Source organism: Piliocolobus tephrosceles, chromosome 5 (genome assembly GCF_002776525.5).
Source record: "Piliocolobus tephrosceles isolate RC106 chromosome 5, ASM277652v3, whole genome shotgun sequence".
NCBI classification, from domain to species: domain Eukaryota; kingdom Metazoa; phylum Chordata; class Mammalia; order Primates; family Cercopithecidae; genus Piliocolobus; species Piliocolobus tephrosceles.
Genome location: NC_045438.1, coordinates 112,340,290 through 112,361,491, shown reverse-complemented (window position 1 = coordinate 112,361,491; position 21,202 = coordinate 112,340,290). Strand labels below are relative to the sequence as shown.

Here is a 21,202-nt window from a genome sequence, read left to right as displayed (position 1 = left end):
AGGCAGAGGCTGCAGTGAGCTGAGATCGCACCACTGCACTCCAGCCTGGGTGACAGAGCAAAACTGCATCTCAAAAAAAAAAAAAGACACTTGTCTTACATTTTTTCTCTTTCAAACATCCCATGAATACTTTAAATATATGTAAATGTATGTGTGTAACATACATACATCTAGTGTATTCATTTTAACGAATTAGTTACTGCAACAGTATTATATGTACCATAAAATATTTTTTCTATTGCTAATCTTTAAAAAACAAATATCTACTTAAACACCAAAATATACAAAAATGTGATACACATTTTCAACTAAAAAAGAGCAAAGAAATATATTTCATAAAATTTTCATATTCTACATTCCTATTTCAAATGCCCATGAAAGAGTTATACAAAAAAAGGACAGAGAAAGAATAAGTAGCACTCTTACCTCTGTACCAATTGATCTGCCTGGTAGTATTTTCCATCAATAAGAATCTGTACATCAATTACATGCTGGCGTAAAAGGTTCTCACATTCCAGTATATACCCAGCAATTTCTGCTTCATTCTGAAACTGCACTCCTGATTCTAATCTTTTAGAATCCTGTATATTAGAAGAACGCAGTATTAATTCTATGAAACAAGTTTTAAAACTACCTCAAATATAAAACATCAAATATTGGAACAGAGGCCTACTTGGGCTTTCTTTAGCTTTCCTTGTTGGTTCAAAAATATGTTTTCCCTCTTCTTGTCTCTCAGAGAGCAAACACCAATCATAATCTTTAACAAACTTTAAGTTTCAGTGGAGAAGTACCAAGAATCAACCAAACATTATGCAAAAGTTTTAGTTCATCCAAACACACAGTGAATCCTCTACACCACAACTTCAATGGCTCTTAAAATTAACTTACAGACTGAAGAGCATTTCGAGCAAGTATTAGTTTGTCTTCACAGATGACACTGTCCCTCTGAACTCGGTGGGCAATCTGTTGCAACATTTCTAACCTAAAAGATGAGACAAAATAAAATAAAGCTTTTCCCTTTGAAGTCAAAGAGCTCTCGCCATTGCTGAAAAGTGCTGCCCATCAAAAAGTAAAACACAATCCCACACCAATGATTCAATACCTGCGTCCATCAAAGGATTCATTGCCGAAGCTAATGCAAGAGTTGATCAGTGTTGGACCATAATGAACCGAGAGAAGATTTTCATTCGAATCAAGACTGGTCCGAGTGCTGGTAGTGTTACTAAACACAGAATCACTGCTACGGTAACTATAACTACTACTGTGCATTTTTATTCCTGAAACGATGTTCTTTCTCTGACCATTCAAAGTAGACTAAAAGGTAGGAGGTCTGGAAAAAGCTCTACTTCTAACGGTGAAAAGTGGCAGCTGAATATTACAGCTTTTAATGGCTCCTTAAATATGCTTCAACATGCATATGCAACACACAGCAAATAATATGCTGATAACTATTCAAAAGAATCTAGCCTAAAGCCATTCGTTTGCTAGCTGAGGTTTGCCTTTTGTAGCTTGTATTAAAACCCTACAAGTATGAACAAAGCAGGCAGATTGGGCGTCACTGCAAAGGGTATGTCAAATATTTGCACTAAGAGTCATCCAACTGCAACCACCTAAAAAACAACTCAGATGCCTCACAGATGTCCAGGACAACTAGTAAAGATTATTCTGGCAATACCAATCATTAGCTAAAAGAACACAAATATCCAGTCATAGTCTGACTTCTGAAAAGACCAGGTCTGTGCTGAATAATGTAAGGAAGGCAAACAGCTAGAAGTTATGAAGTACCTATAAACAAATGAATTTGATAAGAAGGAAGTACACTTCCATTTTAACCACCATGTCATTTGTTTACTAGGTTAAATTAATGGAAAAATATCCATTTACTTTTCTTTATATGACATGCTCCCAGTAATGTTACTTCTAAACCTACTATAAAGTGCCAAGTAGAATACTGATGCAATGCTTACAAATTTGTCTGTGCTTGTTTTTCCATTCTATAGGGTGTTACATGGCATAAGAACACTGACTCTTTCCCATTTGTTTTTCATACACTTTCATGCCACAGAGCTATTATTCGCAATACATAGACAATGCCAAAAAATCCGCATGAAGAAACATGAAGGCATTTATCCAACCAGGCTCCTAAAATTTTCCTACCTCCAATAATACTGTTACTTCTCCACTCTAAGAATAGATATTTTTCTTTTCGGGGATCAAGAAAGGGGAAACTTGAGAGTGCCACATCAATCGCTTCTCAGCCTGTTGGCTAAGATCAAGTGTGAGAGTACCACATCAACTATAGTGAGTGAACAGAACAGCTCAAAACAGTAACAGTGGCACCTATAAGTAATTATTATGTGCAATAAATTAATCATTTTAGATACATAACTCATCTCATAACCACCCAATGTAGTAGGCACTATTACATCCTGTTTACAAATGAGGAAACCGAGGCTTAAACAGTTAAAGAACTTGTCTAAGATCACACAACTCTGCAGGCTGAGCTAATAATCTAATTTAAAACTGAGTGGCTTCTAGGCCCTGAACTCTAAACCACTCTCTGCTTTCTTTTATGAGCATATCTTAAAATTCAGCTACTGTTCTGATGCCTAAAAATCTACTCTGTATCCTCTGGAATACTTCTCCATTATTTCAAATGATTAACATAGTATCTCATTTCAATCACCCAGAATTACCTCTTCCGTAAAAGCTGCATCCTGTATATTTCTGGCTTGTTTTGGTTTTAATAATCCAGTTATGTACACATATTATTACACTTTAACATAAATGTAATCAGTAATTTAATAAAGGACTGACAAGTTAGACTTGCTCTCATATATTTATTTTATGCATTATTTCACAATGTTGAATCTTGAAGTCAATGTGTAAGGCACAGAGAACATGACAATACTGAGCACCTCTAATGTGTGTCAGGCGCTGTGTAAAGCATCGGCAATACAAGGGACAGAAAAAAACAAGGGTTTCTCTCCACATTTTTGGAGGTCATATCTGTGGAATAGGCAAGCCTTAAACAATAACAGAAATAAATATAAAAATACAACCAAGATAAGCACTATGAAGGAGCAATACATGTAAACATGAGAATTCTAAGCAAGATATCTGAACTAGCCTAGGAAACCATGGAAAGTTTCTTGAGAAAGTAATGTTGGAGCTGAGATCTGAGAATGTTTAGGTGTAAAGCAGCCAGTGTAGCTGCTGTGCAGAGAGCAAAGTGGCTGGAAAGTTGTGTCTGACCACACAGGCCTTACCCTGTAATATGGTTTGCCTGTGTCCCCACCCAAATCTCACCTTGAATTGTAATAATCCTCATGTGTCAAGGGTGGGGTCAGGTGGAGATAACTGAATCAAGGGGCAATTTCCCCCGTACTATTCTTGTGGTAGTGAATAAGTCTTATGAGATCTGATGGTTTTAGATCAGATCTAAACTCCCATTTGGGAGTTCCCCTGTACAAGCTCTTGCCTGCTGACATGTAAGATATGACTTTGCTCCTCATTCGCCTTCCACCATGATTGTGAGGCCTCTCCAGCCATATGGAACTGTGAGTCAATTAAACCTCTTTACTTTATAAATTACCCAGTCTCGGATATGTCTTTATTAGCACCGTGAGAATGGACTTACACCCTAAAAGGTCTAGTTCCTATAGACATCATGGCTAATGAGAAACACAGATCACAATACCCAGGTACCAGGTTAAGACTGTAATGGAGACAAATTCATCCGACAAACATTTCCTGAAGATTAAATGGTACCTTCCCAGGCAACTGGGTGTAGTGAGAGACAAAATGACAAAGAGCTAGTGATGACTTCATGGAGTAAACGCACTTGTCGAAGTGTGGCAGAAAGGGAACCTGAACTAACATTTATTGAGTGTGTTCTAGACGCCATCCATCACCCTTTAAATGAAGGCAAGCTAGATTTTGGTTTCCACTGCCCCTTGGAAAGAGAACTATAGCAAAAAAATGTAATAAGAAATAAAATCAGTTCATTGTTGACCTGTAAGCTTTTAGATCCAGGCCCTGGTGACTTAAGGTCAGTATGAGAAATCACAAGTAATTTTGACTGGTTTTAAAACTGTAAAGCCTTATTAGATGAGACTTCACATACCAATCCAGCCTAGCAGGTCATTTATATACATATTACTTCACTGATTGACTCCTTAAAATCTCTTAGAAGAGTTTCTAGATAAGAAAATGCAGGATCAGAAAGATTAAGTGACTTATCCAAGGCCATGTAAACAGAAGTTTAACTTAAGTTATTTCACAACAACACAGAGGCTCCCTCCGCACTTGATATTCATGGCAGAAAACACCTCTGGCCTACCTTTCTACTTCTGGACGAAGTGCCTTCTCTCTCTCAAGCATGGCAATAATGAGTTTCCCCCACTCTTTTTCTATGTCATTTGGATGATAACCTTGAAGGAGCTTGATGCGTCCAAATTCTATCCAAATCTTGAGAAAACAAAAAACTTTAATGTGAAGCAAAAATAAAAACAAAACGAAACAAAGATTATGCTTGACAATATAAAGCAAATCTGAGCTTACCTCTAATAATTTATATAGACGTTTAATTTTTGATTTTTCTGTCTCCTTTGGTGGAATCTCTGTTTCTTTAAACTGTAAATACTGATTATAAAGTGCCTAAAATAAAAAGGACAAGAAATTAAGGACCAAACTTAAAAGATCTGTTTTCATTATCTCACTAAGTCACCACTTCAAGTGTTATGTACTGTATCATATGCAGTCAATGGAATTCCTTTGTTAAACTGACACTCAAAGACAATACCAATTTCCAGCCAGTTGGTGACGTGGGTTATCTAAAATTTGATGAGGGTGTAATTATTGATGTGAGCCATGCTTTAGTGCCACAAGGGGATCTGGATAATAATAAACCATGCAGTGTTTACTAATGCTCTACTAAAAATCTCTCATCCTCCAAACAAGAAAACATACCCTTTAAAAGATGTACTTCCCAAATGCTGTACTTTAGCTTTCAGTCTTTGGAAAAATAATTTGAAGCAATTCCCATAGAGAAAGGAATAAAACCACTCTCTTCTATTGCATGGTTCTATCCTTCAAAAAAAAACTTCTTAGCAGAAAGGGCTAAAATTTGGTTTCAATGTCCCAATGGCCAATGTAAACAGATTTTTTTAAACAAATGAAGGTAGATGCTATTAGTTGATGCGGCTATTATTACAGAAGTTTCAACCGTATAATTAAATTATTATCTAGTTTGTATATATTAATTTGAGAACCTCTTAAATATAGTGTATTTATTAAAAGGGACCTTCATACAAATTATGTAGATAATGCATCTCCACATTTAACAAAATAAGTGTGTACTAATTACTTCATTCTAATTCATGCAGCTATAAAACAAGACCCTGTAAATCTTTAGGATGACACATTTCTGAAAGATTCCATTCAAAGTTCTGCTAATGCAATTATCAGGCATTTCCTCATGATGTATTTTCTTTTCTAATCTATGTCTTGTTCTAGTCATCAGCAAGTACTCTGATCACTTCTTCTATAACTAAGGATCTACACTAATCAGAAGCCAGTACAATTCATCCAAGGGTCTGAACAATAGAAATCCATTTGGAAATAAATGTATTGGAACATGAAATCTGAAAATGGTTTTGAAATCAGAATGCAATGTTTCAGGATGTCTGTTGGTCATTAAGCACCAAATGCTCCTATGTGCTAAACACTTCATGGCACCACATGGTAGTTGTAGGGAAATGTTTTCCTGCCCTGGAAAATTACATGTCCATGTAGGGAAACATCATACAAACAGCTTGAGAACACTTAAAAAGTATCATATCATCAGATGCCAAGTAAATTCGTGCCAAGGACAAACTCTCTGTGGCAATGGGAATGAAAGCTGTTCCACAGATGTTCTGTACGGATGCAGGAGCACAATGAGTAACTCTAATGCAGCTCACCCTGAGTTATTACAGTTTTCTCTATCCCAGTTTGATCATGAAAATAAAGCTTACAAACCAAGGAAGTAAGGCTTTGTAGGCAATATTCGCATTATCAGCTTCTAGAAATAAAGTAGACCACCTTGCTATTATAAAACCAAATATGCAAAAGAGACAACTTACTCTTTAATAAGTTTACATATTTATAATGACTTTTTTTTTTTTCAGATGGAGTCTTGCTCTCTCACCCAGGATGGAGTGTAATGATGCGATCTCGGCTTACTACAACCTCCACCTCCCAGGTTCAAGCGATTCTCCTGCTTCAGCCTCCTGAGTAGCTGGGATTAAAAGTGTGTGCCACCATGCCAGGCTAATTTTTATGTTTTTAATAAAGATGGTGTTTCACCATGTTAGCCAGGCTAGTGTCAAACTCCTGACCTCAGGTGATCCACCCACCTTGGCCTCCCAAAGTTCTGGGATTACAGGCATGACCCACCACACCCGGCTTATAATGGCTTTTATATCTGCAATGTCTGCCTCAAAAGCGTGCCCTAAGTTTTTCAGTATTAGAAAATGGTTTTTACTAAAATATAAATTCACTTATACTGGAAGTCATACATGTATTTTCAAATTCATGGTGAAATACAGTGTGTACCTCTTCCTGCACAAAAAATGCCCTCTGAAGCAGTTTTTAATAGGACTCAATCACAGGCATACCCCCAATCCAGTGCCACATTTGTGTGTACTTCCCAGGGGCCCTCCTACCTCAGCCATCCCCAGGGACTCCAAGCATTTCCTATGTACTAAAATCAATTTGACAATGTCAGTTTCAGAGACTCTCTCAAATTAAACCTTTAACCTCTCAACCAAAGCTGAGAGACTACAGCTAATCTGTTTTAATTATTAATGTTTTACCTCCATTTTCTCTGTATAACAAGAGAGATGAGTAAATAAAAATTTTGCCTACTTATTAATGGCTTTCCAAGGGCAACTTTTGTTGAATTTGTAAAATTACAGAATTATTATAGCATTATTTAAGAGTTTATAATCGAATCAATCCTATGTAATTTCTATAGTGACACTAACCTTCAGTTCCACAGGATTATTAGGAAATGTTCTCTCAGACATTGTGGTCACATGGTGTCTAATCCATTGGATGAGGTAGTTCACCATATTCTGGTATTCAATCCATTTGACTTCAACATCCTAGAACAATCAAATGATAGAAAAGGTTCACATCTGTAGATAATAACATTCATATCTAAGACAATTTAGTCGGAAGTCATTCTGTAAACGTACGTATTTGAAGCCTGACAGAGAGAACCAGCTAAATGTTTTCTTACTTTCACCCAGCCCCAATCCCTGTCACATAAACACCTTTAAAAAGATGCTATCAACATTTGGCCACTAACACTAGCCTTATGAGTGCCAATTCTGATCCAAAGAAAGGGGCTGCCTGGGGTATTGTATTTAGAAGACTTCTGAGGCTCAATCTAAGCACTACAGAAAAAATCCAAAGTCAATTTGGGGTGTTTACCAGGGCTCAGGATGGGGGAGTAACAACTTGCATAAGCCAAGTTAGTTGCCATCTTTGCCAACTATTTTAGATCTAAATCTACTATGTATCTGAAACTCAAAAGACTTACCCAATATGTAGGAAACAAGATATGTATGCAAACTACAGGAAATGTATATGGTGGGATTATCCAAGTAACTCATTAGGCAAACTCTAAAAATGGAGGAAACTGGAAGGCTGACAACTGCTCTGTTTAAGTATTTGATGAATGCTTATTATGTTCAAAGGTTGTGCTGAGTGTTACAACAAAAAAATACTTTAAGACATAATACCTATTGTCAAGGAGTTACTGTCTAAATGCAGAGGCAAGAGAGATACATAATATAAACAGGCAAAATGAACAGCAGTATTTAATTAAGTGTTGAAATGCTGAAATAAATGAAATGGGTAGTATATGCTAGCTGAGATAAGAAATCAGGCAAGCATATCTGTGCCTTAAAATAGTTTCTAAAGGCTTCTTGGGAAAAGCAGCATCTGAGATGTTCTGCAATGACCAGTAAGTAATTATTGGTGGGGGGAGGTGAGTGGGGACGCTGAAAAAGTGGACAAAAGGGGAGTCCCAAGTGAGTAAGGACATTGACATGGAAATGCCCTGTCTACCAGTAAACAGTTCATATTGGGAAATCACAGCTAAAAAATGTAGGTAAACAGAATAAATATATGCAGTTTTAAATGTCAGAATATCTAGATTGCATTTAATTTTGCAAGGAATATGTAGCTACTGAAAATTTTCAAGCTAAAGACATCAGGTTTTAGACAGATTAATTTGGCAACAGTGTGCAGAGGCAGTGGGAAGAACAACAAAATGGAGATGGAAAGCTGTAAGAAAGCTATCAGCCTAGTTCTGCAGTGATAGGCAGCAGGATCAACATGGAGGTAGTGAGAAGCAGCAGCAAGAGATGGCCAAAAGAAACATTCTGAAGCAACGCTCAACACTGAATAGTCAGGGGTGAGCGTGGAAACAGGCTACTCAGAGACCCAAAGAGCATGAAGACTTTGAAAAGAAGAACCTGAGGAAGAATATGGAAACAGCTCTAGAAACAGCACACAGAACTGACAGAAGCAATCAGAAAAGGGAGCTCCTAATCTAAGGGAGCTAATCCAAGATGAGCTCCTAAATCTTCAAAGTAATGTAGGGGGAAAAGGCATCTGCAAAGAGGAAGGCAGAAATCCAAGTGAAGGGGCTCATTCCCAAATATGTGAAACATCCAGGGTTTCCTGTTCTCTTCCAGAAATGCATAAGCACTTGTTAGCATAACCACCAAAAAAAAAAAAAAAAAAAAAAAAAAAGCATCACTGAAGTGAATTATACAAACCTTTAAGAAATAGTAGACTAATAAAGAGCTGAAAGCTATGTGTCAGAGACCTTCCCTGCTTACTAAGTGGCTCTGCTACTTTGGTCAAATCCAATAACTTTCCTCTGGAGCCCTCCTTTAAATCCTAAAAATGTTATCTAGCCAACATTTCATAGAATTGTATGAGGTAACAAATTTGAAATTGTTTTCAAAAGTGAGATATTCTATACATACAAAAAGATAGCAAATACAGCAATGTAAAACAGCACCCAGCTAAAAATGGAAAACTCTAAATTTCAGAAAGTTAAAGCTTTTATTTATAAAATTATCAGTAACTATAAATAGCCTCTTTTATTTATGACACAAAAGTTTTAATGAGTTATACTTTAAATTTAATGGTAGAATAATATCATGAAATACACAGAATATCAATTCATCAAACAGCATATTAACTCAAATTCTTTAAAATATATTCAACATTCAAAAACTGCAAAAAACATTATCAGTAAATGCAGTCAACTGGTCATTACTGAATCAACAGCTTCCAGTGTGGAAAAATCAATACTCACATTTGCACCAATGCCTTCCCCACCTTCAGGGACTTTAGGAAATGCATCATAGAGAGATGATACATAAGTTATTACTGATTTTTCATCAGGTGAGGAGACATCGACATCTAAAAACAGCAACATAAATCAATTATTTCACGAGGTTGATAAATTACTTTTGATCAGACTTTCATGCCAGTCCACATATAATCAAGAAAACAACTCACCTTCAGGGTCCAGAAGTCTTATAACACCAATTTTTTCTGCTACATAAAAAGCATGCTCTAAATTTGCAAGGTTGCTTTGAACAGCAACAGTATTCATATCTATCAGGTCCGGCCTAGGAAAAAATTCACTGTGTTAATTAGGCTTTCCCATGTGCCAATTCAACATTACATTTATATATGTTTCCATTTACATAACAGCATCTGCTAATATTAATACCAAGCCTGCTTTAAAATGCAGACACTTTCATCAAACATTTAACATTGCTCACTTATCTCAGAAACTTTTGTATCTAAAGCAAATATAACAAGGAAAATATAACAATTTGAACATACATAAATTTCAACAAAGTCTACAAATATATCAGTCAGAATACATACGAGTATTTGTCCTATTCAACTGATTTAAGCTATACTACTCCAACAGCATCCTTCCAATCCAACCAACATCCTATCAGTATTTCTCCTCAAAGACAAAAAGTTTGTAGCTTAGTACAAAATGGTGTCCATGGCCTCCCCATTGCACCATACCCTTTCACATCACCTGTCTTCTATAATACTATTCATTCTTCCAAGGAGAGATCAAGCTCCACATCCTCTGTGGGGCCTGGCTGATCTTCCTAGCCCTTATGTCTGTCTCTGTTCCCTGAACTCATACTTCCACCTTGCATCACACGATATGGCACTTAGGATAATCGTAGACTTCCTTGCCCTATTAATTCACTGTTTCATGTACATGCACATGTTGTTTCTCCCAAACCATCAACTCCAAGATAGCAAGTACTATGTATTTAAAAAATGTTGTCTTTTATACTTCTGCTGAAATAAAGAATGACATATAGTACACCCTCAACAAATACCTACTGATAAGTTCGTAAGTAGGTTGGTTCCTTAGTAATCTGAACCGTAAATGAATGTCTAAAATAAGCAATAGTTTATGTTTTCACAAGCACACATGTATGCATGTGCCCCCACACATACACAGTCACAAATACCAGACTTCATATCTTTCTAATTTGTGAGATTTACATAACACCCTAAACCATGCAAAAACTTTGAAGCTAGCTCTATCTACATGAGAGAGAAAAAGATTTCTCAAATACTTCTTACAGAGAAAGTGGCAAAATATGGACATTGGAGACTTCACTCAAGGCTAGACCAGTCAGGAAACTTGGATCTCAAAAACAAAGCATTGAAAGAATACAGTGTGGAAACAGGAAAGCCTTCCAAAAGAGTGGTACTCACCACCCAAAAAAAATCACTGAGTAAGAGCCTGTTGATAACGTACAAAGAAAGGCTCTCTACAAGCTCCACAAGCATTCTTGTTTGTTCAAAATAATCATTTGGGGAAACACAGAAAGAGTGGGAAGGCTCAAAGGTAGTGTGGGAGAAATGAAATGCAAATGATTTTGTATACTACTTGGCAGGCTGCTTATACGAAAAGCTGTTTGAAAATAAATCATTAATATTAGAAAGGTAAATGGCAATTTGTACTCTTTTTTGTGGTGAGAAAACAGACCTCTCAAGAAAATCTTATACTTTTATATCACTTTGCACTGTTCATAATCTGGAAATGTCGTTACCATTACCTACATGCTCATATTCCAGGAAATTATTAGGAAATTCTTTAATGTTTTCAACCTGCCATCAACACAATCACTCAAAAATGATCCTACAATTATTATAGGAACAATAAATCCACTGACTACTATGGAAGTAAATGACAGACCCCTAAAATAACATTTTTTATTCACATAGAAACATACTGAAGAATCTGCCAACCTCAAGATTATTAAATAGGTATGTATAGCAGTCTAGACAAAAACAAGTATCTGAAGTTCTTTCATTAAAACACTGTTTTGTTTCTGTAAAATTTGCACCTTTTGGGGAAATAAAAAACAGCCTTTCTAAGTCTGCCAAATCTCAGAACAAGACATGGCATGTTATTATGAGAACCCTGCCATTAGCAAAGAAAGTAAACACTGAGTAATCCCAGAGGGAATGAATAAAGTCATTGAAGAATCAAGTTTTTCAACTAAGAGAATAAAACATAAAACTTCCTTCAGAATGACACAGTCATTTCAACACAAAAGCAGCTGTAGAATACAATGAGTCTGAGTAAGTCATCTCTTTTATCATGATGTTTAACACTTTAATGGAACAAAAACTGAAATGGTTTTCCTCCACTAAAAGACAGCAGATAAAGAAAATTAGTTAAACAAAAATGGGAAAAGGGAAAACTTTTAAAACCACTACAAAGCTGGGTGCGGTGGCTCATACCTATAATCCCAATATTTGGGAGGCTGAAGAGAGCGGATCACCTGAGGTCTGGAGTTTGACACCAGCCAGACCAACATGGTGAAACCCTGTCTCTACTAAAAATACAAAAATTAGCCAGGCATGGTGGCGGGCGCCTGTAATCCCAGCTACTCTGGAGGCTGAGGAAGGAGAAACGCTTGAACCCAGGAGGCACGGGTTGCAGTGAGCCAAGATCGTGCCACTGCCCTCTGGCATGGACAACAAGGGCGAAAGTCCATCTCAAAAAAACACAAAAAACCACTATGAAAATGTAATAGCCTATAGTATTTGAAATGCTATTCCTTCCTTAGCTCATATCCTAACAGAGTGGTGGTCCCTTTGTCTTTCAAATCTGTCTTTCCTCTACCTGCCTGAAGCAACCAGAAGAGGCCTGTGCTGTGTGTGCCCTGTCTACCACCTTCTTTATTCACAGTCTCACTGGGATAACACAACTTTCAAAAACTTCATTTATTTTTCACATATAAAAGATACTTTCATTCTAAAGGTTTCATTCTTTGTAACGCCTTTTTGTGGAATGTTAACGGGAAATGTCTTTTCCATCTTAGGTTTGACTAACCAAAGAGCATTAGACTATATTATAGTGACCATGTTCTCAAGTTATATTTTAGAGAGCTGAACATTAACTACTGTAACTTGCCTGTTTTATGGAAACCTTTCAAAATCATATAATGTGATCCTTCACCACTTAAAGTAATAAATGCTAGTCTTTTTATGGAAAAAAAGGCCATTCTCTTACTTTTTTATTATTCTATGATAATATTGTCTTTCCAAAATAACCCAATCATCATACATTATAATTCTTTAAACATGTTTAGGCCGGGCACGGTGGCTCAAGCCTGTAATCCCAGCACTTTGGGAGGCCGAGACGGGCAGATCACGAGGTCAGGAGATTGAGACCATCCTGGCTAACACGGTGAAACCCCATCTCTACTAAAAAATACAAAAAAACTAGCCGGGCGAGGTGGTGGACGCCTGTAGTCCCAGCTACTCAGAGGCTGAGGCAGGAGAATGGCCTGAACCCGGGAGGCGGAGCTTGCAGTGAGAGGAGGTCGCGCCACTGCACTCCAGCCCGGGCGGGCGACAGAGCGAGACTCCGTCTCAAAAAAAAAAAAACGTGTTTATATCCCAGCTTTTCTTTCATAAGCAATTAAAAGTAGCTTACAAAGAAAATACATGACAGCATAAATTTTAAATTAGAAGTATACAACCAAGAAAAGGTCTTAAAATGAAATTGGAAGTGAGACTAAAAAATTACAAATCACTTATATGCAAGCTTAGTGCCCTTAATTTGTTTTAAAAATATAGGGTAGAAAGGTTCAAAAAATGCTATTGTCATAATACAAAACAATTTTGGGTAAAAGTAATGTTTATCTTTCATACAACACCCATCTTAAAACAGCAATCTCCTCTAGACCAAATATATATATATAATATGTATCTCCACAGGCATATATACATATACAGGCATGTTGGCATTTATGTATAGATAGGTATATGTATGGATATAGTATAAGGATATCACCACCTACCCTAACAGGTAACCAAAGCTAGCTGAACATAAAAATTTCATGAGAGATTTTTTTTTGCCATAGATACTTCCAAGGTAACATTTCAGCACTCCAAAACTTTATTAATACATTAGCTCGCATGAGAATTAAACAGGATTCTGCAGAAACACATGACTTCCACAGTGTTACAAATGGCTAAAGATTAGCACAACAGGCCGGGTGCAGTGGCTCATGCCTGTAATCCCAGCACTTTGGGAGGCCGAGACGGGCAGATCACTTGAGGTCAGGAATTCCAGACCAGCCTGGACAACATAGTGAAACCGGGTCTCTACTAAAAACACAAAAATTAGCCGGGTGTGGTGGTATGCGCCTGTAACCCCAGATACTCGGGAGGCTGAGGCAGGAGAATCACTGGGACCCGGGAGGCGGAGGTTGCAGTGAGCTGAGATCGCACCATTGCACCCCAGCCTGGGTGACAGAGCAAGACTTTGTCTCAAAAAAATAAATAAACAAATAAAAAAGATTAGCACAACAGACTACCTAAGGCTTCGACAATATATCATGTCAAATACCAATACACTCAACTGCAAGGAGCATCATGAAACAACATCAAAACACTTGGAAAGGAAACTCTTAGAAACATGGCAGAGGGGACACTAATTAAAGTTAGCTAAGAGAAAGAGAAAAATGTCAGCTAAGAGAAGAGTACTTTAGTGCACACACAACGTTACCAAATCCTGAACCAAAAACGTGACAACAGCTGAAAAGACACATATGGGAAATATCAATGGCCACAGTCCAAATTGGGATTTTTTTTTAAGGATGAAAAAATAAAGTGACTTAAATTCATAGAGTCTGTTAGGTTATGCTGGCTCTCAGGTGGCACTCAATAGTTATTTATGTGGATACAAACAGTAAGGAGGTTCTGGCTACCCTGCATCTTCTTTCCTATGTTTGAGAAATTTCCCTTTCATAAGTCTTGGGGGTAAGGAGAGGAGCAAAGCCCATTTCCCAATACAAAAACAGAAACATGTCAGGTTTTTCCTGACTCTTTTCTTTGCCCAAGAAATGTCCACTGCATACCTCACCCCTCTACATGATATTACCTGGCCAACTCAAATTCTTTCAGTAGACTCGGTTCCACCATCATTTCCTCCAGGAAGTACTTTCCTCTGTTCCCAAATGCCGTCTGTTATCTTCATTTCTGTATTTACCACATTTTTCATAACTATACATCTGTCTATCTCTCATATTGAACCATGGGCTTCCTGAAGGCAAAGCCTGTGTTTTGTCCATGTTTATGTCCTCAATATCTAGCATAATGCTTAAAACATGAACTTTCGAGGATTAAATAAATAATAAAGCAATAAATGAGCTATGGGGGCTGGGACATACCAATGCTTCAAATTCCTTGAGATATTTTCCATCCTAGACTTGTTCCTTCTCTTTTCACTAATTTCTACTGACAAAACCACCATCTATGGCTTCCAGTCAAGTTTTGGAATCCTTATCGAAATCCAAATGGACCAGGGTACAATGTCATAGCTTCCCCATATCCTACACAAGCACACACCCTTTCGAGGTTTCCTAAAGGCTTTGTCTCTCCTAAAAAACAATTTGGAAAGTGGGCACAGAGTGAGGACAACAAATAGCCGTGAAGTATAGAAGTTTCAAAAAGCACACATTGCTGCTTCTAGGTTCTCCTCCCCTCTTATGCTCTCATGTGCCCTCAGCTTCAGCTTCTGATAATGTTGCCAGTTGGGATACCTTATAAAGTAATAACAATCACAAAACAACAGGGACTAATAAATACTGATACCTACTATGTGGCAGGCAATGCATTAAGGACTTAAAGCATTATCTCAATCGTCTCAATGATCCTAAGCATAGGTTGTATTATTATCCTGAACTTACAGATGGAAAAAAAACAAGCATAAGGAAGTTATATAACTCGACCAAGAACACAAATCTGGTAAGTGGCAGTCAGAGTTTGAACTGAGGTCTGTCTGACTACAGAGTCTGATTTCTTCTCTGCAATATCCTGGTATCATAAACTGAGAACTAACTAAACAGTAACACCCAATATGAAGCTGAGAATACAAAATAAAGAAAATACAGAACAAATTATACTTCTACTACTGGGCAAATCAATAATGATGTTGGTAACTCCCATAAAGAAACACAATAATGTGTATGTATATGTATGTGTGTGTATTGACACACTCAGAAAAAATAAATCATAAGAAACATGACGAAGTTCCAGATTATTACCAAAACAGAACTCATTAATGCATCCTATACCAATGTTTCCCACACCTGGGTCCCAATACAGATTAAGAATAGAAAGAAAGGCCTGGTTATCTGCATTTCAACAAGTTTCTCTCCCCTCCCTCAGGTGATTCTTATCAGGCGTCTGATAACTACACCATATTAAAAACCCTTGTTTCCAATAATTATTTAATTTTCTTTCAAGATTATAAGCATTTTGTATTGGGGAAAAAAAATCCACAATGTCATCAGGCAATTATATAACGACACAAACAAAAGCACCCACTAGCAGAAACATGTTACTGCCTTATGCCCTCAGCAGGAGACAGTGAACCTTTTAACTCTTTTTCAGTGTTTATTTTTATTAAATATACAAGAAAAGAACATATTTAAATGTTCGCAAGGAGGGAGGGTGGGCGTGTCATTTTATGTTTGCCCAACTCTGGAGTACACTGTAAAATAATGAAGCCTGGAAAAGATAGCATTTGGTCACACATATATATATTTTTTTAATCAGAATCAAAAACCCACCTAAACTTTGTGACTTGAGATATCTTATTACTTGAAAAACCACTGGGCCACAGTTTCATTCCTCAATTTAAAAAGGAAAGACAAGACAGAAAGAAGAATGGTGGTTGTCAAAAGGATGGGGGGGAGGGAGAAACGGGGAATTAGAGTTTCATGGGTACAGAGTTTCAGTTACGCTGGATGAGAAGAGTTCTGGAGATGGATGACGGTGATGGTTGTACAACAAAATAAATGTACTTAATGCCACTTAACTACCAACTTAAAACTGATTAAGATGGTAAATTTTATGTACCTTATCACAATCTAATTTTTTTAATTTTTTTTTTTTTTTTTTTGAGACAAGAGTCTCGCTCTGTCACCCAGGCTGGAGTGCAGTGGTACAATTTCGGCTTACCGCAACCTCTGCCTCCCAGGTTCTAGCGATTCTCCTGCCTCAGCCTCCTGAGTAGCTGGGATTACAGGCACCCACCACCATGCCCAGCTAATTTTTGTATTTTTAGTAGAGACGGGGATTAGCCATGTTGGCCAGGCTGGTCTCGAACCCCCGACCTCAAGTGATCCGCTTGCTTCGGCCTCCCAAACTGCTAGGATTATAGGCATGAGCCGCTGCGCCTGGCCATAATTCTTTTTTTTTTTTTTTTTTTTGGAGATGGACTCTCACTCACTCTGTCGCCAGGCTGCAGTGTAATAGTGCAATCTCGGCCCACTGCAACCCCCGCTTCCCAGATTCAAGTGATTCTCCTGCCTCAGCCTCCCAAGTAGCTAGGAATTCTTTAAATTTTTAAGAGACCGTTTTTACATATTTGAGAGAAAAGGCTAAATTGAGGTGGAACACACACACAAAGCACAGAGCTGTGAGTCTGGTGTCCTGTGATTTAGTCCTAATTTGCTCTCTGACTTTGGACACACATCCTGTAACCTGTGTCTCAGTTCTTTCTGCAGAAAATGAGTATCAAGAATTATGGAAGTTAGAACAAAAATCAGCTACAGAGCATCTGGAAATGTGTATGAGTATGGGAGGGAGGACCTTATGGGTTGGTGGTAGCATAAGGTTCAAAGAACTCAACTGATTTACCCAAGATCTCAAGAGATTTACGTGAAAATAGTTGTGAAACTTAGTATAAGAGCAATGTGCACAGGTTACTAAGACGTATCTATCGGCATAAAAGCAACACCACAAAAGGGTAATCAGAGAAGACAACTTGATGCTTTGGTATGCTACAAAGAAATAATTCTTTCCAGTCAAAAAACTAGCAAGTTCATTCATTTATTCACTCACTCAATATTTAATATGCATTTACCATGTGCCAGGAAGTAAGGCACTGAGAACAGCCACTGTGCATATGGAGAGCTCAGAGCTCCAAAGGTTGCTCTGGAGTAAACCAGGAGAAAACCTGGTGGAAGAGCACTCAGGTGATGAAAATAGACATGCATAGGTCTGTGGTTGAAGGGCACAGGACTACAAGGAGACCAGTGCATGAGTGGGGAGCCAGCAGCCAGGGGAAGAACACGGTGAGACATGGGGCTGGATGTGTGGCAAAAGGCCAAGACAATGCTGACTCTCATGAACGTCTTAAAGGATTGTAAACTTTTTTCCTAAGAGCTATGAAAAGCCATCAAAATGCATTAAGGAGGATTGGAAGAGATTAAATGATCAGATCTGGGGGTGGACAGAGAAAAAAATTTAAATGGTCAAAGAACTCCCACAGAATCTAGTTAAGTGGCCACGGTGGCTTGCAGAAGAATGTGGCAGCAGTATATAAAAAGTGGTCAAGTCAGGAGATATTTAGAAAGGCAAATCTACAGAACCCAGTTACATGACAATGGTTATAGTCAATAGGGCTGTAAGCATGGATGAGAGACAACACAGAGAGAAAAGAAAAAGTCCAACACGCAATCTTGAAAAACTCCAGTGTTTACTGGTCTTGTGAAAGAGGCCAAGTTTACAGAGGGAACTGAGCAGGAGTAGACAAGAACTGGGAGAAAAACCAGGAGTACAGTGTCATAAAAGCTAAAGGAAAGAATATTTCAAGAAGAAAAGAATGGCCGATAGCGTGAAATACTAAAATGTAAGGAAGATGAGGCCTGAAAAATATCCACTGGATTTAGCTACACAGAAGTCACCCATCACCCAAGAATAAGTGTTTTAATGAATTACGGAGTAAGAGACTAGATTAGTATGTGTAGAAGAATGAGTATGAAGTGAAGAAATGATGATGGAGAGAATATTGCCAACTCTTCTGAGGACTTTGGCCTTGAAGCAAAGGAATGATATAAGGTAGTAGCTGGAATAAAGCATGCAGTTAAGGGAGAGTGTTTTTGTTGATTGTTGTTTTATTAACAGAAGAGGCTGCAGCATGCTTAAAATCCAGTAAGAAAGATCTATTGAAGGAAAAAGATGAATATATACAAGGCAATGACAGAGATAAGATCCAGGGCACAGCAGGAGGGGACAGGCTTTGGGTAGGTGGAGAGAGGACTCCTGTGTTGAAAAGGACCAGGGGGGTGAGGATGGGCGCAGATGAAGTTAGGTTTGTGTCTTTGGTAGCAAAAAAGACTTTCTACTTGTTGGCTTCAATTTTCTCTGAGAGTAGGAGTCTAGATCACCTGTCAACACTGAGAAAAGGTGGTGGGAGGAGGTGCTGTGAGGAAGAGAAGGGTTAATCACACAGATAGAAAAAGACTGCTGGCCAGAACCATTTGAGGCTGGTGATGATGAAGTTCTAATGAAATCAATCTACCCTGAAGTATCGCTTTCTCTGGTGTGCTTCCTGTGTGGGGACATGCACAGACAAAGCACATGGCTGGGCTCATACAGGCTCAGCCTTTGCTGGTGAAACAGTACATACTCAGCAGTTTGCAAGGAACTGAAAAGGGACTGGGTGGAAGTGTAAAACAAAACAAAAACAAGCCTCATTCCATTTACCTAGACACCATTTTTAGAACACCTTCTATGCTACAGAACAACCCACACAGAGGTGACTGAAGACACATATGCCACTTAACATCTGCTTTTCAAAAGATCACAATAAAAATATACATTCAATATGTCTCACTATCCTATGACAGCAGAGAAGTTACCATAACAAATTCCTGAAGATGACTGTTTCGATTAAATCATGTTCAGGCTTAGCATGTCCTTACTCTTCTTATTGGTGCAAAAAGCAGCTCACCTTGCAATCGCCAAAAAAAAAAAAAAAAAAAAAAGGGCCTGCATAACTCAGTGTGGACATCTCTTCGTGCTCATATTTGGGCACAGATTAGAAACAAGCTATGAAGGTAATTTTCCCTTGTTCTCAAAACTAGGTGCCTGAGTTTTTTCAAATATTCTTTTTTTTTTCTACAAAGTGACTCTCCATTAACAACAAGGTAGACAGCAAAAATTAGCAACAGTATATTTATAGCAAGTTTAGTACTTCGAGGTTAGAGTCCAACAACTTCAATAATTAAAAGATACCTAATGAATTATAACTTTCTCACTTCACAAAGAACAATAAATCCCATAACAGCCTAAATTTTAATGAATACAGAGAATGGTATTGATGTTGATAGAGAAGTAACTCTTCCAGTACCTATATTTTAGTGAACTAATAAAAGTAAAATTTAAGTAAACTTTAATGACTAAAGGATAAATACGCCCTCCCCAAAAAGGTGGTAGTGGGAATCAATTTATTTTTATTATGGTAGAAAACTAAATCTCAAACTACTTCATATCACAGACTAAGATGAGAATGTGAATAATCAAGTCAAAATATAAGAAGTGTTAAAACAAATAGATGAACCTGTCAAAGAAAAACAGGTGGAGTTACATATACCGGCTGCTCCTGTAATGTAAAAGAAATCTTCATGTGAGAGAAAGGTAAGAGAATGTTAAAGGGAAACATGACAAAGGCAGGACTTGTCAAGTTTCTAAGCAAGGAGAGTCTTGATCAAAACCCCATCTTCCCTCAAGCTTTACAGCCCTATTGTTAGTGGATCAGTGGCAGCATGCAGGGGGAGAGGAAACTCATGTTTATTACATTCTTCCTGAATTTCCAGGAGAGTAATAGGCAGTCTCTCATATGCTACCTCAAGACAGCCCCACTCTTAACTTTTTTTTTTTTTTGAGACGGAATTTCACTCTTGTTACCCAGGCTGGAGAGCAATGGCGCCATCTCAGCTCACTGCAGTCTCTGCCTCCTAGGTTCAAGCAATTTTCCTGTCTCAGCCTCCTCAGTAGCTGGGATTATAGGCGCCACCAGTTAAAAAAAAAAATACAAAAATTAGCCACCAGGCCTGGCTAACTTTTTGTATTTTTAGTAGAGCTGCCATTTCTCCATGTTGGCCAGGATGGTCTTGAACTCCTCACCTCAAGTGATCCGCCTGCCTCAGCCTCCCAAAGTGTCAGGATTACAGGCGTGAGTCATCACGCCCAGCCGACCCTCTAACTTTTTCAATGATCACATCACTGAAAGTTGTCAACTTATTTAGTCATTTTTTCCCCCTAAACTATTAACACATGCATGCTTAGACTAACAGCTTGCACATCAAACAGAGTGAAACATGAGCCTGCAATTTCATCACTGGTATAGCTTTACAAGCTGAAAAGAAATAATTTTATGAATGAAAGGGCAAAGTAAAAGAGAGAATAGAAAAAAAAAGAGTGGAGCTTAGACCTGCTAAAAGGTACTTAACAATTAAGAGGTGTTTGTTTCTCAAAAGCATCATGGAGGGAAATAGTGCAGAAGGGGTATGCATCAGTACAACTCTTTTGGCAGACAATTCAGAGGTACATCTCAAAATTTTAAATGTAATACCCTTTGTCCCAGCAATTCCACTTCCAGGACCTTATCCTATGGACATATTCACACGCCTCACAAAGACACATACAAAGTTCAATACAACAGTTTTAAAAGCAAAAAAAAAAAAAACCCAACATAATATCCATCAATAAGGCACTCTAAATAAAACGTTATATGCATACAAAAGAATACCATATGGCATTTTTTTAAAAT

General features: G+C 37.8%; 1 protein-coding gene across 8 annotated transcripts in view; it reads right to left on the bottom strand.

Moving 5' to 3' along the window:
- DST (dystonin) overlaps nt 1-21,202 on the bottom strand; it is a 501,678-nt gene that overhangs the window by 183,156 nt on the left and 297,320 nt on the right. For 7 of the 8 annotated variants that reach the window (XM_031935627.1, XM_031935626.1, XM_031935628.1 and 4 more), the window contains 7 exons: nt 9,589-9,701; nt 9,383-9,489; nt 7,029-7,148; nt 4,564-4,659; nt 4,343-4,470; nt 889-982; nt 427-581 (listed from right to left, as the gene is read on the bottom strand). In XM_031935627.1, the coding sequence (XP_031791487.1) occupies nt 427-581; nt 889-982; nt 4,343-4,470; nt 4,564-4,659; nt 7,029-7,148; nt 9,383-9,489; nt 9,589-9,701 (813 nt within the window). Of the gene's footprint in view, nt 1-426; nt 582-888; nt 983-1,102; nt 1,371-4,342; nt 4,471-4,563; nt 4,660-7,028; nt 7,149-9,382; nt 9,490-9,588; nt 9,702-21,202 lie in introns of those variants that run through there. The other variant, XM_023222948.2, reaches the window with a different exon arrangement.